Genomic DNA, 27558 nt, shown 5'->3' with positions numbered 1-27558 from the left:
GGTAAAGGAGAAGAGAAAGAGAAAAAAAGCTGGCCACTAATGCTCTTAAGGCCCCCAGCTACTCCCTTGCTCTATCCTCCCAAAGAGGTGGTCAAGCCCAAAAGGGGATGTCTGAATTTCATTGCCAGCTCTTAACAGCCTCTGAGGGTGGGGCAAAGAGTTCTAATGAACACGCTTCTCTCCCTGATGTTAGGGCAAGGCAAAGAGAAGAGGCTGTCACCGATATCCTAACATACCAGAGATGTGGCAAGGGTATGAACAGGAATACTTGGCCTTGGCCACCCTGACAATCTTCTCCCTAAGCAGACTGCCATTTCTACCCATCAGCTGCAGGCAGCTGGATTACTCTTGTGGATATGAAGTAGACTCCACTTTACTCTTAGGGCTCAAAGCTCTTCCCCTAGAAGGTCAAGCTTCTCAGTCCTGTGGGACTGTGGGTAATGGTACTGCCCACTTCTCTCTCTCTCATGAGGAACTCTGGAAACTCATGCCTCTCTCTGCCTGTGTCTATCTTTTGAACTTCAAGGAATGGCCCCGTTTACATGGTCAGCTTGCTCACTGCAGTTTTCCTCGGTACAAGAGTCCTCTGACTGCAGGTATAGCTGTATGCCAATGATTATAATAGCAATAATTTTAACCACAGTTAACATTTACTGAGCTCCTACTATGTGCCAGATATTATGCTCATTGCTTTGTGTGCATATCTCATTTTTCTGTCTATATATTCTTACCATCTCCACTGCTACCAGCCCCCTGGTCTGGGCCACCACCAGCTCCCAGTCTGGGCCACCATAATCCTTCACCTGGATTATTGCAATGTACCTTCAAATAGGTCTCCCTGTTCCCACTGTTGCTCCCCAGTAGTCTCTTCTCAACACCCTGACTCTGTTGAAACATAAGGCAGATCATGCCATCCCTTGGCTCAAACCGTGCCAATCGTTCTCCATTGTATTGAGAATAAAATCTGAAGTTCCTCCCATTGCCTACAAGGCCTTACATGCTCCAGCCTCCCCTACTCCCCCGCACTTTGCTCTCCTTGCTATTTTCCAGACACATCCTTACCTTAAGCATGTGGAATATGCTGTTCCCTCTGTCTGGTATGCTCTTCCCTCAGTTATCATCCACACAGGTCAACCCTTCACCTTCTTTAGACCTCTGCTCAATTGCCACCTTCTCAGTGAGGCCTCTGTTAACCACCCTGTTCAAAATTGCAACACCTCCCCGCTTAAATCCAGCACTCCCTATCCATGCCTTCCCTGCTTTAATTTTTTCCATAGCCCTTGTCACCAAGTAACCTTATATATATTTTACTTATTTGTTTGTGGTCTGGTTTCCCCAGCTAGAATATAAGCTGTCTAAGGATTTCTGTGTGTTTTGTTTACTGATGCAGCCCCAGTGCCTAGAGCAGTATCTGGCTCACAGAAGGCCCTCAATAAATATCTTTGAAAAAATAAAGTCATTTAATTCCCATAACCTGATGAGCTAGGTAATATTTTTCCTTCTTTTTACATATGGGAAAATTGAGGTTCCAAAACAGTAAGCTATTTTTTTAAATTTTGAGCCTGCATAGCTATTAGGTTGAGGTGCTGTGCCTCAGATCCAGATCTCTCCAATTTGAGAGACTGTTCTTTTTTTTTTTTTTTTCTTTTTTCTTTTTTTGAGACGGAGTTTCACTCTTGTCGCCCAGGCTGCAACTTCCATCTCCTGGGTTCAAGCGATTCTCCTGCCTCGGCCTCCCAAGTAGCTGGGATTACAGGCGCCCACCACCACACCCAGCTAATTTTTGTATTTTTAGTAGAGATGGAGTTTTGCCATGTTGGCCAGGCTGGTCTCGAACTCCTGACCTCAGGTGATCTGCCCACCTCAGCCTTCCAAAGTGCTGGGATTATAGGCGTGAGCCACCACGCCCAGCCAAGAGACTGTTCTTTTAACCACTATACCACACTGTTTTATCCTTACTGCTTCTCGGGTGTCAAGGTATACTGGGCTCCCACCAGGGCCCCAGGGGATAACAATAGACTCTCCAGGAAGATGGCTGAGGTTCTGCTAAGTGGAGTCCAGTTTGGTTCACGTACAGGAGAGAAAGTGCTGTGACCCAGGCCCAAAGTCCCGGTGGGCATCCTGGAGCTGCTTAAGCCTCTCACTAACTGACGCCTATGGAAAGAACAGGGTGAGATCAGTAGATTCATTCCAGTTATTTAGAGTGGGATCCCCAGGTACCTCCGGGAATCTTTATGAGCTTCCTCAGAGACTGGCTTTTCTCTGGTTCCAGCCTCTCCCACCGTCACCCAACTCCTAGCCATCCCCCAGAACTCCCAAAAGTCACAGCAGAGCATCCCTAATTCCAGGCCACAGTCACTCTTCCCCTGCTCCTGTCTATCCTGAGTGCCCAAATCCAGAAAGACCCCTCTTATTCACTTCAATCATTCCCTGCAGCGTAGAGGTTGAAAAGCCCATTCCCTAGCTCTACATTCTCCACTCCTCTTTTCCCATGCACATCCCATTTCCATAACCCTGAAGAAGTTTCCACCAAGCCTAGTTATATGGAGGCACCTCCCCATGGTTCACTCCAGGCTGCTCTTCTACCTGTAGTTGTTTCCATCGGACGTTGATCTGTTCCAGGGCATGGGAATTCTCCATTGACAAGTGCACATCAGAAATGGCAAGCTGGTGGGCCAGATCATTCACCAACTTTACTCCATCTTTCATGGGGGAGAATTCTTCTTTGAACAACTGGAGAACCAGGACCCAAGTGCCACAGCAGACAGAGTGGGAAAGAAGAACCAATAGTCATTCACCTCTACTCTTCCCTCTTCACCCAGAGGTTTTGTTTCAATAACACAGGCTAGTGCTTGCCTATTAGGGCAACCAGACTAAGGTGTGGGTGGCCACTGTCCTTATCCTCTTCCTCTCATCCTCAGAAAACACCAGGAAAAGAGAAGAAAGTAGAAAAACAGAAGAGACTCCAGCCAAACCAGCCCCAAATCTAGCACATAAACTGACGGCAGTTCAGTTGCAGTCCAGGCCAACAATGAAGTCTCAGCAGCAGAAACATTGTCAGGGTCTGGGGAGAGTGTCAGGTCTCAGGGTAGACTGTAGTCAGGGGAGGGGGCTTGCATACCTTAATAGCCTGGATGTGCTCTGGGAGTGAATCAATGAAGAGATCCCCGATGGGCTCCCAAGTGGCTCGGACTCCCTCGGCTTGGCTCAGAGTAGTGCTTAGTTCCTCCATTGCCCCTTGAATCTCCAAGAGCTGCTCCAGAGTCCGCTCAATATGACGGTGCTGGTCCACACAGCGGGCTGTCAGCTTCTCCCACAGTTCACTGGCTACTGTCGCCTGCTTCCATACAAAGCGGCTGAGATTCTGGATTCGCCGTTTCGGGGAGGTATCTGCAAGAGGAGGCAGGAAGCCAAGTTAGGCCAACCAGGCAGGGTCAGCCCAGAGAAAAGAGACAGAAATAGCCCTTTATAAAATGTGTGTGTGTGTACATGTGGGCATGTTTGTGTATATATTCATATACACACAAATACATATTTTTCCATGGTCGAGGCCTTTAATACATTCACTTAAAAAAAACTGTTTATATTTAAATCATTGTGGAGTCATAGGCAGTTATAACACAGAGATTTCATGTACCCTTTACCCAGTTTCCCCAAATGATAACATCTTGCAAAACTACAGTACAATATCACAATCAGGATATTGATATTGATATAATCTGCCAATTTTGTCCAAGTTTCCCCAGTTTTACTTGTATTCGTGTGTGCATGTGTGTACACGTGTGTTTAGTTCTATGTGATTTTACCATATGCGTTGGTTTACATATCCACCACCACGGTCAAGAGACCATACTGATTTTTTCCACTTACTATGTATCATGAGGACTTCCTCATATTTTAAAACAGTAGGAAATGAAAAAGTAAGACATTATAAGAGGCATAGTGAGGCAAACCATCTAGAGCCCTACTCATATGACCCTGGAATGTGATTTTGCATTAGTTTCTGTTGCCCACTTCCAGCCAAGGGGAGGCATTTTATGAAGGCTCAGCCCAGGAGAAGTTGGTATGTGTCCAGCTTTTCCACCTAGGCTCCTAATCTATAGATTTCTTCTTCCTCCCTCAGATCTCTCCTCAGAAGGTCCAGAGCCCCATAGCCCCAGGCTAACTAGAATTGTGCTGCTCTTTCTAGAGCTTGTCCTATCTGAGGCCCACTGGGCATCAAATTAAGTACTGGCCCTCCCATTGAGGGGCCAGAAGTAAACTAAGAGGGCATATGGCATTGACAAAGGGCTCAATTCACAAAGGGTTCTTTCAGGCTATTGACAATCCATCTCAGAGGGTTGAGGATTCTTTTCGGAGAAGAGGGCTTGCTAGACCACCACTCACATCTAGTCACCATGAGTCCCATCCTGCTGCCTTATTTGAATCTAGACCAGAATGGCCCTCTCTATCAAGGGAAGGGGCTAGAAGTCATCGGAGTCAGTATCAAAGAGTCACAGTTGGCTGGGTGCAGTGGCTTACACCTGTAATCCCAACACTTTAGGAGGCCAAGGCAGGCCGATCACTTGAGCCCAAGAGTTCAAGACCAGCCTGGCCAACATGGCGAGACCTGGTCTCTACAAAAAATGCAAAAATTAGCTGGGTGTGGTAGCATGCGCCTGTAGTCCCAGCTACTCAGGATGCTGAGGCTGAGTCAGGAGGATCGCTTGGGCTTGGGAGGTCAAGGCTGCAATAAGCTGTGATCACGCCACTGCACTCCAGCCTGGATTATAGAGCAAGAGGCTGTCTCAAAAACAAAGACTAAACACAAAAAAATCCCAAAGAGTCATAGTCAATTTGCCTTTCAAAGGCAATCATCACCTAACTTTTTAGATTTTATAAAGGTTTATTATTTGCTGGTTTGCATGTCCCTCGATGTTGAAATAAAGCAGTATTCTAAAATTATGATTATTTTACTTTATTATTTTATTTTATATTATTTATTTTTGGAGTCAGGGTCTTGCTGTGTTGCCCAGGCTGGAATGTAGTTGAGCAATCATAGTTCATTGCAGCCTTGAACTTCTGGGCTTAAGTGATCCTCCCATTTCAGCCTCTCAAGTAGCTGGGACTACAGGCACACACCACAAAACCTAGCTAATTGAAAAAAAAATTTGGAGCCGGGCGTGGTGGCTCATGCCTGTAATCCCAGAACTTTGGGAGGCCGAGGCAGGTGGATCACGAGGTCTGGAAATCGAGACCATCCTGGCTAACACAGTGAAACCCCGTCTCTACTCAAAATACAAAAAAAAATTAGCTGGGTGTGGTGGCGGGCACCTGTAGTCCCAGCTACTCGGGAGGCTGAGGCAGGAGAATGGCGTGAACCCAGGAGGTGGAGCTTGCAGTGAGCCAAGATCACACCACTGCACTCCAGCCTGGGCGACAGAGTGAGATTCCATCTCAAAAAAAAAAAAAAAAAAAAAAAAAATTGTAGAGATGGGGGTCTCACTATGTTGCCCAGGCTAGTCTTGAATTTCTGGGCTCAAGTGATCCTCTTGCCTCAGCCTCCCAAAGTGCTGGAATTACAGACATGAGCCACTGTGCCCAGCCAGCACTGTGTTTTTAAAGGACATACTGGTACTTTTATTTATTGAGTCAGTTCAATTCATTTGAGTGTTTTTTTTGTTTTTCTTTTCCACATCTCATTAAATGGCCACACATGCTGCTCCAAAGAGCCACATACAGCTTTGGGTCACACAACTGTTGACCCCTGCTCCAGGCTATATTCTCTTTGCTTTATTTTCCTGCAGTAGGAATCTTGCTTTCCCCCAAATTTGGATGGACTCCTGGGGGAAACTATCCTCCCAGATAACAGATAAGAAAATGAGTTTGGGGAAGGCAGGAGGGTGTTTGTTCAGCAGTACACGGCTCAAGAAGAAGTGGGAAAAACAGAAGACCACCTACCTTTGCTCTCAGAATGAGGCTCCTCTAATTCCTCAAATGGGTGCTGGGACAGGAAGGCCTGAGCCGACTCCAGCACAGAATAGATGTAGGGGCCCCGAGACTTGACTTCTTCCATAAAGGCCTATAAAGTTTAGCAATATGGTCAACAGGAAAGGAAAGTTTTTCAATCACTTTACATTCCATCCTGCAACTGACAGCCTTTCTTCTCAGTGTGACGTGATTCTTTGGCATTATCAGGTATCTTTGAACTACCTAGACAAAAAGACGTGCAATCCTCCTGATAGGCAGAAAAATAACTCTGACACTGGAAGGTCTGTTTAGTATGAAATTTGTCTGTCTGTGCCACAGGATAGAGAAAAATGTGGGGATCTTGGTTCTCCAGAAGACTCAGAAAGCTTCCTGTAACGGTCTTAAGAAAATCAAAACCAAGATAGGCAGGATTTATATTAAAATTATAACTAAATTTTTGGTTGAAATATATACAGGGTACACAAACTAAAAGTGTACATTTTGATGTAATCAGTACTGAGATCAAGAAACAGAATTCTATCAGCATCCCCGGTGGGCCCTCCTAGTCACTATCTCATCTTCACGCCCCACCCCTCCCTCCCCTCCCACAAAGGTGACCACAATCCTTGTAAAACCACTGATTAGTTTTGCCTATTTTAAAACTTTATATAAGTGGAATCATACAGTATGTACTCTTTTTGTATCCGGCTTTTCTTTCACTCAACATACTGTCTGTAAGATTCACCCATGCTGTGGCACGCAGTTATAGTTTATTTTATTTTATTGCGGTATTATATTTCATTCTGTAGTCATTTTAAGAAGTATTTTAACTACAGCAGTAATATATGTCACAGAAATACTAGAAATTTCAGAAAGATATGAAGAAAATTAGGAACTCCAATTTTATTACATAGAATTAACCATTGTTAACATTTTGATATAGTTCCTTCCTATGCTGTTATATGTATGTAAACATCACACTCATCTATATACATTTTTATACAATTGAGATCCACTTGCACTTAGTTTTGTATCCTGTGTTTTTTCACTTAGCATTATATTATGTTCATTTCCCCATATTCCCATTAAAAATCATGGCAGTATTTTAAGGGGGGGCCAGAATTTGATGGGAGGGGTAGAAAGAAAATACTTGACTTAGGCTGTGGCATGCTAGCCACAGGCTAGTAGGATTGCATACAGCCTCCTATTCATTTAGGTGTCTAAGCAGAGCTGGGTGTCTGTCAGGGTACTGCAGAAGGGATTCCTCCCCAGCTGAGAGGCTACACACCACGGCTTCTGTGATTCTAACCTACCGCATGTGTCTCCTTCTCCTGTTGCACCAGGGCCACATCCCCTTGTAGGGGCAGCTGAGCTGACAACTCCTCATCCTTTTGGCTGAGCCAGTCAATAATCTCTTGAAGAGGAAGCTGAAGCTTTCCACTGTGGTCTGAGAAGGCCTCTAGGCGAGCGCTGCACACAATGGGTAAAACCAGTGATGTTCAGTCTTCTTTTTAAGTGGCAAAACTTTTTTCCCAAACTAAGTTATATGGAACTTTAATATCGAGAACAAATTCAGGAGGAGCTTTTCTGGTTCAAGTGGGAGGAGGCCTGGAGTCCTCCCTCTTATCCACCCAAAAAGGGTCCCAAGGCACCTCCACATGGAGCACAGTACTAAAACCAGTAGGTAGAACCATGGGTGTGGAGGCATCCCAAACTTGAATGGCTTAAAATGTCACTTTGTGGATCTCAGTTACTTCAGTTGCATGCCAAACAATAGGCTGGGAAGGGTAGGAAACTGAGCAAGGGCATTAGAGGTGACAGCTGTCTGGTTCCCCTCTTGCCCTGGTAGAATTCAAGTCACGCCAAACTGCTCAACCATAGAGGCTGTTCCGAACTGCCCTCTGAGCAGGAGAGGATTCAGTAAGTGGAAAGGGCAAGTTGGGTGGTTGAGTGTAGGCATGCACATGTGCAAGGATGCATATGAATATAACAGCCCTTGGGACCCAAAGGAACATTGGCTAGAGGTCTGAGATATGGAAACAGAAAAATCTGTACTGTATAATTATCTCTGTCTGCCCTCCCACCCCGCTGCCCTCCAAATGAACCATGGTAGGAGTCTGGAGGCTGGCCAAGAATATGTGCAGTCATCAAGCCATTCCCCTTGGCTGACAATAATAACTATCTTTATTCATTGCTCCCCTTCCCACCACCACCTAGACCAAGATCTTTACCTAAATTATTGCTTCAACTAATTCTTACAACAACCTTATCAGGTAGGCATTCTTATTGCTCAGAAAGGGTAAGTAGTTCCTAAAGGTCACACAGTTAAGTCATTGATAGAAGTATGATTTGAACTCAGGTTTACCTGACTCCAAAGCCTGCATTCTATCAACTTATCCACAATGCCTCACCCCTAATAAAGCCCGCCAGAAGCCAGAAGCTTTGATGATAGAGGGTGGAGAAAAAAAGTGGCAGGCATGCACAGACAGCTAGGGAAAGCCGAACAACTGAGAAAAAAACTGCCTTTAGGCTCTTACAGAGCTACCCTTAGTTTGGGGAGAAATAGGTGGGCTGAAAACTTATAGATAGAACGTAAAAGGATGGGGAAGAGAACAGATGGGACCTACTAAGATGTAGGACAGCTATGAGAGGAAGAGGAGATGGGAGCAATCATCCCCTTCATTTATACATCGGCACTTTTAAGTTTAGAAAGCATTTCCACATCTGATTTGAATTCCCATGACCACACTGTGAGGTAGTTAGAACAGGTATTATTCCTCCACTCATTTTTTGTCCTTATAAAGAACAAAAACAAATGGAAGCTAACATTTCGAGAACTCAAACAAGTTACTCAAGGTGACTTAAAACTGAGGCTCAGATCCAAGTCTCCTGACTTCTAAAGCAAGGCTCTTTCCCCAGTGCCAGCATAGGAAAGGGAGAAGTGGGTGGGCTGAGGAAAGGGGGATGCACAGGCTGAGAGGAGAAGGACAGGGTGCAGCAGCAAAAGGAGCCCAACACCATCTAAGCCAATTCCCTAAGGGACCTGTTTCTTACCGGAGGTTATGAGACTTCTTTTTTATTTCATTCCAACACAGATTCATGGCTGGTGGTTCCAGGGGTCCAGAGGCACCAACAGACCCGTTCAACAGCTTTAGGCTTAGGCAGGGAACCCCAGCACCATCTTGAGGAGGTGCAGGGCTGGTGACAGCAGCTCTAACCTGGACAGAAACACAAACATCCTGTGATCCTTGAATTGTGCCACACCCTGGTCTGCACCAAGCCAAGGGTGAGAGAAGTGTGAACAAGGGGAGAGAAGGGCTGCTGCCAGGGTTCAGAAACGCTATTCTCTGTGTGTTCAGGGGTTGAGATGAAGAAAGACCCTGTGGTCCTGTTCATTGCCAGGTCTTCTCTTAGTACAGGTCAGTTACATAGAACTGCTGCCTGCTATTATTGTTACTCATTATTATAAATTTTGGCCCTAGGGAAAGGTTAACATTCCCAAGCTGGGACCCCACCCCTCAGGACCACTGCCCAGATGGGGTCTTGGAAGTACCTACATTAGGTAAGAAGCTGCACAGAACTGCCCAAATTCTGGACAACCATACCATTCCAGGTAAGCTGTTGGCTCATACTTCAGGGTCCTACAGTTTACCCAACCTTCTAGAAAAGCAAGCTGAGAAGTTTCTCCATAAAGATTTATAGAGGGAGTAGACTGGCAAGAGAGAACGATCAGTGATCTATGTCTTACTTCCCATATGAACCTTGGCTTTGATGTGTCTACCACCCTTCCCCACCTGTACTTCCCACCACAGTCAGGAAGCCTGGACACAGTCTTCAAGAGAACTGCTCATAAAGATGAGCGGAGGACTCTGACCAGAGTTGGTGGCCAAGAGGACAAGCCATGGAGCCTGCCAAAGTCTAGTCTTGAGCCCTCAGGCACATACTCTATCGCTTGCTCTCCTGGGCACTGGTAAGGCCCTATGGGGGGAATTGTGGGGTTTGGGGGAAGGGTGGTTATCCCAGATAGCCCCAAGGAAGGTAGCTACCTATAGCACAGTGCCAGAACTGCCCAGCCAGGGGGACGGAGCAGGCGGAGGGAAGGGGAATTGGAGGAGGAAATCAGCCTGGGCTGTTCTACCACAGACTAGAGAGACCCACGCCTGCCTACCTGCCTGTCAACACGCTTGCATTCATTTGGAAAGAAAATAGCCCTGCTAGTCAGTGGTTGAGACTCTTGTAGTCTCCCCTTGCCCCCAAACCATATTTCTTCCCCACACAAGACTCTCCAGACAACTTAGGAAACCAATTATCCCATTAAAATCATAGCTCACAGCCACACCGACAAAGGGAAGTGAAGAAGCAGTCAAGCTATGGGAAAAGCTCAGCACTCAGCCAGCCTGTAGCCCCAGAAGCTCACCCTACCTGTGCTGCCTGGGGAGTCCGTAGCAGGATCCGGCAGCTCCATGATCATCCCTCACCAGGAATCCAGACCTAGTGCCTGATGAGCCACAGACAGGCAGAATCCTGACAGGCTCTAAGCAAGCCCTCTCAGGGAGGCAGGCGGGGCTGAGCCAGGCCAGGAGGCGGGGGTTGTCACCCTGTTTGTTTACTGACCCCCCAGGAATCTGGAGGGGGCGGCTATGTCAGGGCCTGGCTGGTGAATCAGAGCTTTGTCTCTGGAGAATTCCGGTTCACTCCCAACTGGGCCTGCCACACCGGGGCCAGGATGGCCTTCTCAGGCTGGCAAGGATGGCAGGAGTGGGACTGGGCATTCCATGGTGCTGAGGAGGGGCATGCAGAGGGTAGCTTCTGTTGATTTATTTTCCCTTTCCATGGAAGACACAAAGGGGTCACTCTGCCTCTAGGCCCACCCCTCCCCTGAGGTGGAGGATAAGATCAGACCACCTTGGTGACAAGCTTCTGGTAAGCAATTTCCCCAAGACATGATAAGAGGATGGGCTTGGAAAATAAGCCTTGTCTTAGACTAAGTAAGCCTCCTCAGAGACAGCGAGGAAGGTTTCAGGGACAAAGGACATGGGATGGCAGCATCGAGAAGCAGGGGCAGCAGAATTCCTCTGAATGTGATTATCCTTGGGTGAGTGCAGAGGCCAGGAGATTTGTCAGAGTCCACTGTGAAAATAGAGGGGTGCTCTGCCCTGCCTTTGAGAGGTAGAGAGGAGTGGAGGGAGAGCCATAGCCCTCAGACCTCTCGCTGTACCCTGAGGCCAAAGGGAAATGGACGGTTTATGGGCATCCCATTGAACCTTCACAGGGGAGGGAAACGGGTCATTGGGACCCAGCAGTTCCATGTAGGCAGTCATTGCCAGGGAGGCTCCTGTGCCCTGACTGTGCTACCCTGGGTGGGGGCAGGGGAAGGCCCTTTCCCATAAGCCACTGGCCTGAGGGGTAGGGCCCCTCCTGAAGTGGCCACTCTTCTCCTTTTCCAGCAGACTTGTCTGGGAAAAGGTTAACATTCCCAAGCTGGGCCCCCATCCATCAGCACTGAGGGAAAACACATCGTTTTCACCAATAAGTGTTCTGTTCCCATCCTCATTTATCTCCCACAGAGTCTTCTGGACTTTCCAACAGTTCCACATTGTTTCCATGCTGAGGCCCACCTACAGGAATAGTTGGAACAGCTGCCTGACTCTTTCTGGGGTTCTGGGGTGGAGCCAATCAGGGTGGCTGGGGGATGGCAGGCCAAGAGCAGGGAGTTGCTCTACCTCTGGGCCATATCTTCACTCGTGCTGGGTCCTCTGCACTGCGAATGCCCCAGCGTTAGCAACAGCCCCTTGTGACCCAGCCACAACCAAGCTGTCCTGACTCTGAGGGGAGCACCCACCGTGAGCTGGGCTCCACCCATGTCAGCTTTGCATTCCCTGCAGACTTCTTGGTTTCCTAAACCCCCACCCAGCTGCCATACTATTCTCCATCACCCTGCTCTCCCTCTCCTACTTCCCCATATACTCTCAAGTCACACCTAGCAGAGCCAGGCACGCAATAGGCAAATGATGAATAGTAATGTTTTATTTCCCTTTCCCTATCAATTGCCTTCTACTTCTGGCTTTTGCAGCCAGGATATTTGCTTCTTGCACCCCACTCCCCTTGAGGTTCTCTATCCATCCCTTGAATCTTTGAGAAAAAGGCTGCAGAAAAGGAAGAGAAACTGGATTGTGGCAGAAGAGAGAAGTTGGGCCATGCCATCGGCAATCACAAAATGAAGCCCTCAGGTTTCCCTGCCTACATGGTGGTGCTTGGTGGGGGTAGACAATGAACAGGGTAAGCCTTTTGGAAGGGCTCAGTTTCTCAATCCCTCAACCCTGTGAAAGTCCCACTCTAGGGAAGGGGTAGGTTAATGGGGGAGTCTACGTTGACCCTTGCTTTGAGAATATGTTCCAGGCAGTAATTTCTTTCTGGTTGGATGTGGGAAAATAGCTCAGGGGGACCTGACTCTAATGCCTCTCTGGACCTTGACTTTCCTTCATTACTGCCCCCAAAATGGGCTCCCCAGCATCCACATTCTCCATCCCCACTTCCTTTTTCCTCCCTTCTTCCTTCCTGTATATTCAACTGCTGCCTGCCCCCCAGCAGTGACTCAGCACTGCAGCCCATCTGTGAGGCTCCAGGGGACATAGCACTTTCTCACACTCCCATAGCCTCTGGACCCCAAAGTATTGTAGGGCAACCCAAAGTATGCTTAGGCATCTCCCTTCTCCAGTCAACTTTCCCGAGACCTCACTCATTGTTGGGAAAGGGGGCTGCCCTCCCTACTGTCTCACATACATCCTCTACCTGCTTACCAACATACACAGTCGGGCACATACACCACCACCATCACACTACTACAGGAGCAGAGAGAGAGAACAGGCAGATATGGAACTCAGGGAATTCTAAGTGGGGCTGAGCCAGGAGCTATGAAAAAGGCTAGGAACTTGAGAGGAAAGAGACAGGAGATGGCAGGAGAGAGACACCTGCAGAATATGGAAGGCATGCCACAGAGAAGCCAAGGCAAAGAAAGGACCTGCCTTGTCCTAGACCATGCCCTGAAGGATCATACTCTTCTAGGACATTCCTGGACCTGTAACTCTTAGAAGGTTAACATGAAACCAGCCCCGCTCAGCTGCAGTGGGCCCTCTGAGCTGCTCAGCCCAATGCTCTTCCTTTCCCTATGCCCCCCCATAAAAGACATTATGAGTAATGAAGGATGGGCCCAATATATTCCCCACGCTATCCAAGGGATTGCATGTATACAGAGAATGCCCCTGAGCCTTAGGAAGTGTGGGTACCCCAAGGATACACAGATCCTGTGTCCACTCTTTCTCCACAGGTCTTTCTTTTACTGTCAGATTCTTACCTGAGGGTGGGGGCAGGTGCTTCGGAGGCTGCTGCTATGATGGAACTGGTCAGCTGCCTGCCAATCATGACATCGTGGGAGGGTATAAGGGCATCCCTGCATGACCATAGGTTGCATAAAAACCAAGGCTCATGGGGAGGTGAGGATAGGCAGTGCACCAACTATTGATCATTAAGCACCTGGAAAATCAATACAGAGAGATTTCGAGTCAAGACCTAGAAAAGCCTATGAATCAAGCATCTACCCAGAGGTGGCTTGACCAGATATACAAATAAGTATTCAAAGCCTACTGACCTACCCAGGCCACCATGTACCATAAAAGACTTTATTTAATTATTGACCAAGGAAGCATTTATTGTTTACCTATAGTGCTTTGTGCTAGAGACATAAAGATAACTGCTGAGATATCAAAGCCTAAGGGTGGAGGTGGGGGAGACGGGTAGGGGAGGCAGTCATGTATGCTGATAATTATAATAAAATGTTACATAGCAAATGCTAAAATCAAGAGTTTACCAAAAGGCTAAGGGAGCACACAGTGGGGAACAGCTAACACCGAGAATGTGCACATATTTCAGAAAGAGCACACTTCAGATGAGTCTCAAAAGATGAGTAGATATTTGCTTGTGCAGAGGAGAAAGGGAGAATGGCATTCCCAGCAGACGGATCCACCTGTTTGAAGGTGGATGTCATAAAAAGGCCTAGCATGTTCAGAGGACAATGTGATCAGTATGGTAGAGTTTAAGAGGCACAGAGATGAAAAGACATGGGGGCTTCCCCTGAGGAGTATCACATACAGACAGAACAAATGTGGAGAAAATAATGGCCATAAAGTGTTATTTGAGGTCATAATAGAAGTGTTTATGGGATGAAGTGAAGAGACTGATGAGGGAATCGTGAGTTCTATCTGGTCATGTCAAGAAAAGTCTCCCTAGAGGAAATGTGCTTCAGGTGAGTCATGAAAGAGAAACAGATTTGTCATTAGGCAGTGAAGGTTAAAAAAAAATACAAACATGAAAATTAAATGTATGGTGTGTTCGGTGTGACCAGAGTACAAGGTACGTGCCTTGTTGTGTGTAGCAGGAGATGAGGCTGTGGCCAGATTGGGCCATGCCTTGAACGACAAGCAGAGGATTGTAGGCTTTATCTTGTAGACAATGGGGAGGTACTGAAGATTTTAAGCAGAGAGTGACATAATGAAATTTGCATTTTATTTTATTTATTTTAGACGGAGTTTTGCTTTTGTTGCCCAGGCTGGAGTGCAGTGGCACGATCTCGGCTCACTGCAACCTCTGCCTCCCAGGTTCAAGCGATTCTCCTGCCTCAGCCTCCTGAGTAGCTGGGATTACAGGTGCCTGCCACCATGCCCCACTAATTTTTTTGTATTTTTAGTAGAGATGGGGTTTCATAATGTTGGCCAGGCTGGTCTCGAACTCCTAACCTCAGGTGATCCACCCACCTCGGTCTCCCAAAGTGCTGGGATTACAGGCATGAGCCACCGCACCCGGCCAAGATTTGCATTTTAGAAAGAGCCCTCTGCCTTCCTTGTAGAGTGATTCTCCAAAAGGAAGAACCTGTTGAGAAGCTGTTAGAATAGGCAGGCAGTTGCAGTGAAGATGAAGCAGACAGCATGACTCTGAGGTACATTAGAGAGGTAAAATACACTGGGCTTGATGATCAATTGGATGTGAACAGTAAGGGAGGAGAAGGAGTCAAAGGTTTCTAATCTGGGAGCTGAGTGGATAATGTTGCCAAATGCAAGAGAAGGAAAACAGGAGAAAGTATATTTGCTGTGGTAGGGGATGGGGCAGTGTTACATAATAAGCTATGCTTGAGACATATTCAGCTTTAGATGTAAAGAGCTAAGCTTAGTAAAGGAGAAATATGGGGACAAAGTTTAGATGTACAAACCAATTGATGGTTTAGAGAATGTACACAAATGTGATGAGAATGGGTGGCAAAGATGATGCTAGGAAATAATAAGGTGATCTCTTTTAGTGTGGGGCAAAGACACACAAACCCTGATTCAAAGGGCCGGAACTGAGCATCTTTTATTCATGATGCTGATAATTAAATAACCACTATTTATAGACTCTATTCCAGTGGTTCACAACGTTTTAGATATAAGGGGCCCTTCTGAAGACTAAAAAAAAAAAAAAATCTCACTTCACCCACTCTCACCCACAATAGTAGCTGTAATTTTAGAACGTACCGAGTGAGAAAAACATTTATGCATTTAAAGATCTGTGGACTCCTTGCATTAAGTACCCACCCCTCCTCCTCAGGAGACTATAGTCCAAGGAGTGAAGATTATTACAAATCACAAGGGCACAAGAGGTTGTGGTCTAAAGGGTACTTTGCTGTAGTCAAAGTCCCTAGAGATTATACAGCTATGTAGCTACTCATCCCCAAAGAATGACTGAAAATATGGCTCATCTGTGATCAGACACCACAAAAGCATTAGTCACTTAGATTAAAAAATGAAGTACTGCTATGGATGTGTTATAAGCATAAAGGCTATAAGAGGCTTGCTTTCAGACCTCTTTTTATGTTAACATTTTTATTTTTGCTGATTATAGAAGTAATACATGATCTTTATAGAAAAACTGGGAAATACAAAAAATAATAGGGATGAAAATAAAAATAATCTTTAATATTACCACCCAGAGATAATCATTACTAACAGCTATGAAGTTTTAATTTTTCTCTGAAAAATATATACATACACTTTTAAAATAAAATTGCCATCACATGCTATCATTTCGTATCCTGCTTTTTTCACTTGTCATTATACCATGGTCATTTTAGAATGTCATTAACTATTCCCTTAAAACATGATTTTTTTTTTTTGAGACAGGGTCTCTCACTTTGTCACCCAGGCTGGAGTGCACTGGCGTGATCTTGGCTCACTGCAACCTCCCAGGCTCAAGTGATCTTCCCGCCTCAGCGCCCCCAAGTAGCTGGGACTACAGGTGTGCACCACAATGCCTGGATAATTTTTTGTAGTTTTGGTAGAGACGGGGTTTTGCCATGTTGCCAGGCTGGTCTCAAACTCCTGAGCTCAAGTGATCAGCCCGCCTGTGCCTCCCAAAGTGCTTATATTACAGGTATGAGCCACCACGCCCAGCCTAAAACATGATTTTTAACAGCTGCATTGGAAGTACAGCACTGTGACTGAGGCCATGGGCACTGGCATCAGACAGACCTAGAGTCAAATCCACACTATTCAGCCTATTAGCAGTGTGGCCCAGGACAAGTTAACCTCTCTGAGCCTCAGTGTCCTCATCTGCAAAATGGGGATAAATAATGATAGCATCCTCACAGAATTATTCTAATGATTAAAGTTAATAATTTAAATAACTTAGCACAGTGTCTGGCAACAATGCACAACTCAGTAAGGGTTAGCTATAGTCATTGTATAGTATTCCACTGAATGGATATACCATAATTTAACAATTAGACATATGTTTATAGTTCTTCTTTTTTATAAATCAAAGTGCAAAGAACAACCTTGTGCATATTTGTGATTTTCTCCATGGGATAATTGCCTATAAGGGGGAATTCCTGGATCAAAGGGTTTATGATATATATTTCTAAATTGCCCTAGAAAAAGTTACATCATTTTATACGACTACTAGCAATGTATAAGAGTGCCAGTTTCCCAGCACACTTGCCAACAGTATGTATTCTTACTTTATTTGCCAACTTAGTGAGTGAAAATGGCATTTTGAGGATTACTTTACATTTCCTTAATTGCTAAAGATATTTAGCTTTTCCTCCACACCTTAGTGGTCGTTTTTATCTCTTTTTTCATCAACTATCTCTTTTCTTCTGAGATTCATTTATCTCCAGATTAACTTCCTTCTTTCTTATTCCTCTACTGACCTGATGCTAGGTTGAGGCTTCACAAAACAAAACTAAGGTAAACCCAGGAGTCAGAGAATTCAGACCTTCTAATACCAACACAGGCAGGAAAGGAATAGATTTCTTCTGGTCCTAAAATGACTATCCTCTGCTCTTTCAGACCTTACCCCTGACCTTGACCTCAAGTCATATTGCCTCTCTAGGCTTAGTTTGCTAATGTATCAAATGTTAATGTTTAAGGGTTGCTAAGCACCAAACACTATCATTCCCTGTATTCATATAGCATGCCTTTGTAGTCTGTTGCGCTGTCTTTCATGATCCTAAGCACAACCTAGTAAAGTTGTCCCAGCCAGAATTAAGATCCCACTTTACAGATGAAGATGCTGAGATGCAAGCGAACCAGGGCCTCCTGATTCCTGGGCAAGTGCTCTTTGTTATACACAAAGATTCTTCTGCCTCTATCTAGCTCAATCCTATCTCAAATCACCATCTGCACATACTGATTCTTTTCCTATTCCTCTTTTTAATTTGCAAAAGCTATGAGAGATTGAAGATGAATCAGACTTGGTCCCCAACTGGTCAAATGTAGGAAACAAGACATGTAAACAAAAAAAAGTATAATTTTGGGGGGAAAATTATTCATACCCTACGTGGGTGCTGTGGTTTGAACATCCATCCCCAATGTGACAGTATTGAGAGCTGGGACCTTTAAGAGCTGATGAGGGCTTTGCCCTCATGAATGGATTAATCCATTCATGGATTAATGAATTAATAAGTTATCATGGGAGGAGAATTCATGGCTTTATAAAAAGAGGAAGAGAGATCTGAGCTAGCACACTAAGCCTTCTAGCCATGTGATACTCCATGCCATCTTGGGATGCTTCAGAGAGTCTCTACCAGCAAGAAGATCCTCACCACAGCCCCTCGAACTTGGACTTCTCAGCTTCCATAATGGTAATACATAAATTCCTTTTCTTATAAATTACTCAGTTTCAGGTATTCTGTTATAAGCAACAGAAAATGAACTAAGACAGCAGGACACAGAAATCATGCTATAAGAGGTCACAGAGGAGGAACTGTTCACTTCTAGTTGGAGGGATTTGGGATGTATTTATGGAAAAGAAGCTTTTGAGCTAAGGTGAAAGAGAAGATTTTGACATATGCAGGAGTGGAGGATGCTTTTTGGGGGGCAATAAGCCTTCCCTGCCCTCCCCTAGGGATCCTGCTGGACATGAAACTCTGGCTTTTTGCCACTACAAATACTCTTCCTGATTCTAAAAGCCATACACAGGCTGTTTCAGGAGGATTCAGTGGGAAGGCATTGTTTCTCTTGAGCAGAGATAAAAAGCTTTAAAAACACAGGGGAAATATTAGGATTTCAGTATGAAAGCAAGATTGTTGGCTCATGGAGGACAAAACCCACACCTGATATTTATTTATATCCCACATATTTTTAACACAGTGCTAGGCACCCAAAAACTGGAGATGTCTAGGAACATATGCTACTTAAATTTGTGTGGAATAATGTACAATGTTAGCATTTGAAACAAGTACAATAACAAGTACGATGTCGGCATTTGAAACAAGGCTTGAAATGGCAAAAAAAAAAAAAAAAATGCAAAAACTTAAATGTCTGTCACTAGGGGACTGATTAAATAATGGTGTATCCATACAATGGAATTCTATACAGCTACTTTAAAAATAATTAAGAACTCTATGTGCCAATACAAAATGATCTCTTATGATATACTTTAAGTAAAAAGAAAACAAGAGAAAAATCAAGGTGGTGGTTAGTCTACACTTGTATACTAAAAATATGTGCTTATAGATGCAAAAAAAAATCTTTGGAAGTATACAAAAGAGCCTGTTACCATTGAAGAAGGGAACTGAGCAGTAAAAATTCTCCCCATCTCTTTGGGATTTCTACTATTTCTGCCCTTTTTAAAAATAAGAAATACACCTATAAAAGTACATAAAGCATATATGCAAAGTATATTAAATCTTTATAAAGTAAATTCATATAATCACTTCCCAGGTTGAGAAATAGAATTATTCCCCACACCACATAAGCCCCATGTTGCCAATAGAAGATAAAATTTTTTACTAAATATCATTTTGTACTTTTTGAATTTTGACCCATGTGAACACATTACCTATTTAATAGCTAATTCTTCACCCCCTCTCCACTCCACACCAAAATGCAAGGAGGTCATCAACTATTTTATGGAAAGATTGGTGTGGCAGCTTTTCCATAGCCAAATAAATAATAACTGTATTCTGTGTTTTATGTATATTAACTAAGCAGTCTACATACATTAACTCCTTTAATCCTTATGACAACACTATAAAGTAGTTACTATTGCTATCCTCATTGTGTGGATAAGAAAATGGAGGCACAGAGATGGTAAGTAACTTGTTCAGAGTCATATTGTGAATACATCGTGAAGAGCTGGGATTTGTACCCAGGCAGTTGTGTCTCAGAATACAAGTTATTTACCATTATGCTACTCTGCCTCTGTAAATTCTAGAACCCAGGCTCTGAGGCATTGTAATCACTGATACCTGGATAGTGGAGACAATTTTTGGCTATGGACCACCAGGTGGGAGCCCAAGCATTGACTCAGTTATGCCACTACTCAGGCAAAGACACAAGCAATTAAAAACAGACAGGATGCAGTGAGTCTAAGGTCTGGGGCAGCACTAGGCTGGCAAACAGTGAAAAGCACTTAAGTGATCTTTACAGGACATCTGAGAAGTGAAATTCTGGTCAAGTCTCCTATTTTGAGCTCAGAGCCTCCCCAATGCCTAAAGCTCAATAAATTTTTTTTTTCCAGTAAATAAGCTCTTTCCATCTAGAAACCGGAGAAATCTAAGAGCCTATGTTACAAAAAGACCTCCAGAAGTGGACAAAGATGTCTGCTGCAGTATTGTTTACAATCGCAAAAATCTGCATTCACTCAAATGTCCACCAACAGGGGACTGGTGAGTAGACTATGTCTGAGACATATCACAGCATGATTGTCTGGGGCATAGGCTCTGAACCAGGATGCTCTGGCTTGCACCCTGCCCACTTATCAGCACAGATATGGACAAGCTCCCCAGTCTTACTGTGCTCCAGTACCCACATCTGTGAAACAGGGATAACAAAAAAGACCTACATCTTAGCTTTGTTGCAAGGAGTTAATTCATAGTTTCTGGCATTTAGTAAATATTCAACTGTTATTTATTATGATAGCCACTCACATGGTAGAATATTATGTAGCTGTTAAAAAGAAAGAGGTAGATCTATATGCACTGATTTGGACAGATTTCAAAGTTATATATTTTAAGCCAAAGAAAACAAACAAATGTCAGAATAGCATGTGTAATGGAACTCCAATTTTGTAAAAACAATCTACTGTGTGTATGTGCAGAAAGGAGGCCTGGACATCTGTTTTTTGTTTTGTTTTTTTGTTTTTTTGTTTTTTTTTGAGACAGAGTCTCACTCTCTCGCCCAGGCTGGAGTGCAGCTGGAGTACAGTGGCATGATCTCAGCTCACTGCAACCTCCACCTCCCGGGTTCAAGTGATTATCTTGCCTTAGCCTCCCAGCCGAGATTGTGCCACTGCACTCTAGTCTAGGTGACATAGCGAGACTCCATCTCAAAAAAAAAAAAAAAAAAAAAAAAAAAAAAAAAAAAAAAAAACTTGCAAACATTTATGATTCTTGGGAGAACAAATTCAAGAGATAGGGAAGACTTCTAAGATGAAGAGGTTCTGTAAAGAACAGGGCAATGGGAAGGAGACCCCCTTCCCATGGGCTACAGATTCCTCTCCCCAATCCAAGGTAACACTGTATAACTGTCTTTCCTCTCAAACCACTGCCTTTCTTCCTGACAGCATGGCAGTAAAGAGAGAAGATACACATTTCATTGGTAACAAACTTTGTTATACTTCCTAAAATAATTCCTGCAATGCAGCCAAAAAAACAAGGTTCTGCTTCAGATGTACCTCATTTAATGAACAAATCGTAGAAACTCGGATTTTCAAGCTAGAAAGGACCTTTGAGATCATCTAGGCCAATCCCCTCATTTACAAATGAAAACAAGGAAACATATTCCTGAGAAGTTTAGCTGTCAAGCAATTTTGCGAAATAAAATTTATTATCCAATTAAAAAAATCAGAGACGCATCCCCATGGGAGAAAACTGTAAGAGCCAATTAATGCAATAAACCTGAAACCTTTATACACTGATGGTGGGAGTGTAAGTTAGTACTATTTTGCACAGTGATTTGACAATATCTCCCAAAGGTGACAATGCACATACCCTGTAAGGGACAATTCCACCCAGATATTTACCCAGTACAAACTGTCACCTAAGAATAGCTACACAAGAAAGATCACAGTACCTCTGTGATTGCTCAAAACTAGAAATAGCCTAAATGTTCATCAACAGCAGAATAAAGTGTGATATAGTCATTAGAGGAGTATACAATAGTGAAAAAAATGAGTAAACTAGAGCCCCGTGTTATACAACATGGATGCTTTTCACAAATATAACATTGAATAGAAAAAATAAGTTTCAAGCCAGTTGCATTGGCTCATGGCTGCAATCCCAACACCTTGGGAGGCTGAGGCAGGAGGACTACATGAGGCCAGGAGTTTGAGATCAGCCTGGACAACAGAGCAGGACCCTGTCTCTATGAAGGAAAAAAAAATTAGCTGGGCATGGTGGTGCCACCTGGGGGGTGGTGAGGTTGGAGGATTGCTCCAGCCCAGGAGCTCGAGACTGCAGTGAGCTATGATTACACCAATTCACTCCAGCCTGGATAACAGTACAAGATCTTGTCTCTTAGGAGGAAAAGAAAAGAAAAGAAAAATCACATTGCAGAAGAATACATATAATACACCACTGATATAAACTTTTAAAACATATAAAGCAGTAGTATATGTTGTTTAAAAATACATACATGTATAGTAAAAGTATATACATCAATGCATGGGAATAATAAACACCAAATCCAGGATAGTGGCTACTTTGGAAGGAAAGAGAGAACTTTAATCATGGAGAATAGACAGAAGGTTTCAACTCTACTGGTAATGTTTCTTTACTAAGCTGTGCAGTGAATAACCTGATTTTCACCATATTATTTTTATACCTTTTTGAATGTACGAAGATATTTCATAACACATTGTTTAAAAGAATGCAACAAAGCCCATGCTGAAAAGAAAGTTGACAATTTTTGCATATAACAAAATACTAGAAGAAATGTATTAAATGTAAATGTTGCACTCAAAATTTAAGGATTATTCCTTAAATCTGCTTCATTTTCCTGGGACTAGTTTCACAGGAGGGGACCTGCTAGAGAAGCAGCAGTTGGGTACAGTGGGCTGGGGAATCAGGAGATAATCCCAGATTCTCATCAGCTATGGGAAGGAAAACAATATGATTAACCTCTTGGGTTTTTCATGTTTAGAAATGCATTGTTGAACTAGATTATTTTACAAGTGTTATCCATGTGACAATTTCTTCCAGTTTGCTTGTTTGTTTTTGAGCAGCAATTCCCCAAACTGTATCTGCAAGAGGCAAAAAGTGTTTTTCATAAAGAAAAGTGTTCCCTGGTCAAACTAGTCTGGGATGTACTGGGTTAAACAAAATTAAACAGATTCATTTACAGCAGTGCTTCTCAGAGTCTTTAATATGCGTTATATATACTGTGACTCTCCAAAATGAGAATTCGGTTAAGAAGCATTTCCAAAAAAGTATTGAACTGCAGAATACACACACATGCATGCACACACACACCCAACACTTATTTTAAAACAGAATTTATTAACATTCTCTCAGGATGGGGCTCTATAGAACATTGGTTTGGTAAATGCTATCCTAGAAGGATTTATCTCACTTGCTATTTTTGTTGCTGATGCACGTTTAGAATCCTTCGTAAGGGAGGAATGTCATTTCATCGTATAATTTCCACTGAATGGGTTTCCTCTTAGTGTGTATCCCTGAGAAGTTTAGAAGGCTATCTTCTCGGCCTTCATTAGTGAGATCCCATCCTAGCTGGCATGGTGGCAGATCCAACATCAGAAACTTCTGAGCATCTACAGTTAGAAGGGCTGAATCCCAGATGTGCTCTCCACATCTGGCTCGGGGCCTTTGCTAAATTCATTGCTTCAAGCTATGCTCCCCTCCTTTATGGCAGACTTGAAGGGTAATCTGAACTGGAGCACAGAGCTACTTAGCTGAGGCTGAATGCCTAGAAGTACAAATCTCACAAGAAGAGGAGCTCTTTCCGTGTGCCTTCATCTCCCAGCAATGGTTTACAGAAAGCAAGACTACAGGGCAGAGGCCTGCCCACCCAGAGACAGAGGGGCTTGGTCTTCTTTCAGAAACAGGACACAACACTGCCACTTCCAACACTGCCTTTTCACGGAGGTTTCCTTAGAAGGCCCTGAGATTCTCTGGGATCATCTCCCCACGCAAACCTTAGAAGGAAAATCTCCTGAGGCTTGTGGTTCCCATAGGCCTTTTAAAAGGTGATTTACCTGAGGGCCTTTCATCTAGAAACAAGGATTCCTTTGGAAAAGTCAGGAATTAAGATGAACTAGACATAGAGCTTTTTTAAGGCTTTTGTTCTTTTGACAATCAAAATGAAAATATTTTTTAAAAGTATGTTCTTTTCCAGACAGCATGCACCATGCTTTCAACGGAAGCAGGCGGCAGCTGCTGCTGACGTCCTCCTCTACCCCACTCCACCCCACCCCATCCCAGCCTTGCCACCTGCTTAGACCCAACACCTGTGAGGCCTGGCTCGACCTGCCTACCAAAGGAAGGATAAACATTAACTACCCATACAGTCTCAGGCCCACTTACTAGGCTGGGGCACTTGGCCTAATGCTGGGAAAGGTGGTGAGAGCAGGTGATGGGGTGTTAGACTCCAAGAGAAGCAAGCCCTATTTGAAACCACTCCAAGCTAGGCTTTCAAGAGTGGAAAGATGCCTCCTGATTACAGGGTGTAGAAAGGAAACCAGGGGAGAAGATAAGGGGGAAAAAATGTCACAGGAAAAACAACAGAGCCAGGAAGTAAATGCAGAGATGAGATGAGCCCTTCAGCTCCAGGCTCTTAGGTCAGAGCCTGGTTTACTTCAGCAAAGAACTCCTGTGTCCTGTCTACTGGCCAGAATACTCATTTGTTCAGGGAACCTGCTCCAAGGTCCCATGTTTCCTCTCTCCTCCCTTGTTAGCCAATGCTTTCCACACACCTTTCCTTCCCTCCTGCCAAGAAATATACCCTTGGACAAAAAGCATGCTATTGAGAACCTAAAATAAATAAATAAATGCCCCTCTCTTCTCAGAGAAGCAAACTGTGTACCTCCTTCTTATTCATTTTTAGACCTTAGTTGCTCAAATTGGCTTGAGTTTCTATTCTTGGGCATCTTTTTTTTTCTTTATGAATCTAAATGATGACTACTTTATTATGGACATTTTTTAATGCAAGTTTTCCCCTAAAAGCACATGCAAACAGACCACAGGCAGGCACATGTACACACACACACACACACACACACACACACACACACTCATTTTCTCTCTCTCTTCCCCCACCCCCTGCCCGCCACACAGTACCTCTGGAGCTTCCCCTCCCTCAGTCATTTCCCCTCAGCCAGCTGAACAAGGGCAAGGCTTGGAAATAATTTTTCTGTGGCCTACCTTCTGATTCCGTCAGGTCTGAGAAGCAGGCGGCAGCTGTAAGCTGGGAGGCCGGGGCTGGGCTGCCTCTGTGAATCAGCAAAGAAGTCCCTGAGACAGGGATGCCGACAGCTGCTGTATGCACACTCTCCCTCTGTTTCTCCCACCACCCTGTCTTCCTTCTCCTCCTCCTCCCCTCTCAGAGCTGCTCTGTGTTGCTATGCAATCCTATCACCAGGACTAACAGCATCATTCCGACCTCAGGCAAAAATACCCTTGACTGGGCAAACACAAGAAGAGCAAGGACAGTTTTGTAAAACTACCAGAGATGTGGCGGCTTTTGGAGATTTCAATTCATTAGAAGCAGAGGAGGAAAGCGGAAGAGCCTGAGAAGCAGAGGGGGAGAGAAGGAGACAGGGATTGGGGGAAGACGGGGAGAGGGGGAGAGGAGGAGAGGCTTCCACTGGGGAGGAGGAGACAAAAAAGCCCCGGAGATCAATCAGGCTGCTGAGCGAGCAGCCTGGACCCCAACTTACACTGATCTAGCCCACAGACAAAACCAACTTCGGAGCCAGCAGCTGGCAGGGGCCCCTCGTAGCCAGTCCAGGATTCTGTTTCAGTGTTGACGGTTGAAACGCTATGATCTAGAATCATCACTGGTACTCAAGGTACAGTTTTGGGCTCAGGACAGTCTGCCAGTCACCCCTAAATCTCATCTTCATACCCTCTTAGATCTCACATATAGAAAAAGCCTCAACAAATTGGGGAAACAAAATGGATCTTGAATAATTCGGGAAAATACAGCTCCTCCATGACTCCCCTCAATGACTACCCCAGGCACCTTCCTGCTTTTGTCCGTACCAGCCCTTAGGAGAAGAGGGTATGAACTCCAAACACCCTGAGAGACCTGGGAGAAGCCACTAGCAGGATAGATAAGATTATATGCCTTTACCAAGTGCCCAGCACACAGTAGGTTACTTAATAAATATATGTTGAATGAGTAAATTGAATGAATGAATAGGTGGATGAATAGCAGTCAGAAAGTCCCCATCCTCATCCTCCTACACAAACATACAAAGATTTAAAGCCCCAGCAGTCCCAGGTCACCACAAAGGATAAAAGCAGCTTTCTTCTTTCCTCCCTCCATCTCTGGAAACAGGGTGTATATGGAGAGAGAGAAAGACTGGTTGGGAGTGGGTTGCTTAACTTCACTGATTTGCCTCTAAAAACTTTATAAGCTCTGATGGCACTGGAACTTAGAAAATACTTCCTAGGGCCGGGCGTGGTGGCTCACACCTATAATCCCACATTTTGGGAGGCTGAGGCAGGCGGATCACAAGGTTAGGAGTTCGAGACCAGCCTGACCAACATGGTGAAATGCCGTCTCTACTAAAAAAATACAAAAATTCGCTGGACATGGTGGTGTGCACCTGTAATCCTAGCTATTCAGGAGGCTGAGGCAGGAGAATCGCTTGAACCTGGGAGGTGGAGGTTGCAGTGAGCCAAGATCGCACCACTGCACTCCAGCCTGGGTGACAGAGCGAGACTCCGTCTCAAAAAAAAAAAAAAAAAAGAAAGAAAATACTTCCTAGGACTAGTATTTACATAGAATCTAGGACTAGTGTTTACAAAGTGTCTAAAGGACCCAGAATTATGGTTTTTTTAAGTTCCATTTTAAAATTATTATGTGATTTTTATGAAGTATTTTTATTATTTATTTTTGACAAATAAGAATTCTATATATTTATGGGCTCCAGTGTGATGTTTTGATCTATGTATACTATGTAGAAAAATTCAGCCCAGCTAATTAACATATTCATCATCCCACCAACTTATCATTTTTTTTGTAGTGAGAACATTACAAATCTATTCTTTTAGCAATTTTGATACATACAATACATCATTAATAACTGTGGTCATCATGATGATCATTACTATTATTGAAAACCTTCAGCTAGAAAATAGTGTGTATATATGTGTATGTTTTCTTTTGAGGTGAAATTTTAAAAACTTAAGTTGCTAGCTTCCGTAAAAGGCTAGAAATATGGCCTGATTTCCTCTTCAAAATAAGCAACATAGAAACCAATAGCCCCTGTCATCAAGCTTTCAGAGCTGTGTAAGTAGCCCTTCCTATCTGGTCCAAATAGCAGAAGGCAGGCTCCCATGCAGGTGCAGAAAAGGCCTTTGATTTCTGAAGGGGCTTTTGAAAACACGTCCGGCTTCTCAACCTACACATCCACAACAGAACATTTCTCAGCTACCTAGCCTAGCCCAGGCCTGACCCTGTCTCGCCCTCCATCCTAGCCCTGGAAGCTTACAGGGTTTGTCAACACCATCCAGAACCAGGGCCCTCAGAGTCCTTTACAACTGACTTGGAATGAGTTGGAGTGGGGAGCTGGCTAGAAGAAAGACCAGAGGGAACATTCTGAGAAATAGTTTGGGATGGCACACACAGAACAACTGTGATGGACTTATACAAAACACATGGGAACCTGACTCACTGCTCACCTTCGGCACCAGCTCACCACATGCCCAACAAGCACATAGTCTAGGCTCAACTATTTTCAGCGGAGGGCAAAGAAAGATAAAAGTAGGTCGGGTCACAAGCTTTGACTTTAGTTTCACCTTGGTAACTGGCAGAAGGATGTTCAAGGCTCACCCTGGTATCACTGCACAGGACTTTGCTAGGGTATTTCAGATAGGGAGAAAGTATGTGTAAAAGC

At 44.3% G+C, this 27558-nt stretch overlaps 1 protein-coding gene across 4 annotated transcripts in view; it reads right to left on the bottom strand.

Moving 5' to 3' along the window:
* Positions 1-25267, bottom strand: part of DRP2 (dystrophin related protein 2) — a 44086-nt gene extending 18819 nt beyond the window's left edge. Inside the window, exons 1-9 of one of the 4 annotated variants that reach the window (XM_077987694.1) lie at positions 25159-25267; positions 24857-24924; positions 13304-13482; positions 9004-9167; positions 7263-7419; positions 5941-6061; positions 3122-3390; positions 2587-2733; positions 2076-2154 (exon numbers count right to left, since the gene is read on the bottom strand). In XM_077987694.1, the coding sequence (XP_077843820.1) occupies positions 2076-2154; positions 2587-2733; positions 3122-3390; positions 5941-6061; positions 7263-7419; positions 9004-9167; positions 13304-13420 (1054 nt within the window). In that variant the 5' untranslated portion in view covers positions 13421-13482; positions 24857-24924; positions 25159-25267. 4 annotated transcript variants of the gene reach the window in all.
* Positions 25268-27558: the final 2291 nt, after the last annotated feature.

The sequence above is a fragment of the Macaca mulatta genome, chromosome X (genome assembly GCF_049350105.2).
Source record: "Macaca mulatta isolate MMU2019108-1 chromosome X, T2T-MMU8v2.0, whole genome shotgun sequence".
In the NCBI taxonomy this organism is placed as follows: domain Eukaryota; kingdom Metazoa; phylum Chordata; class Mammalia; order Primates; family Cercopithecidae; genus Macaca; species Macaca mulatta.
The sequence above is the reverse complement of the archived record's forward strand: the minus strand, read 5'-3'. Positions and strand labels throughout refer to the sequence as shown.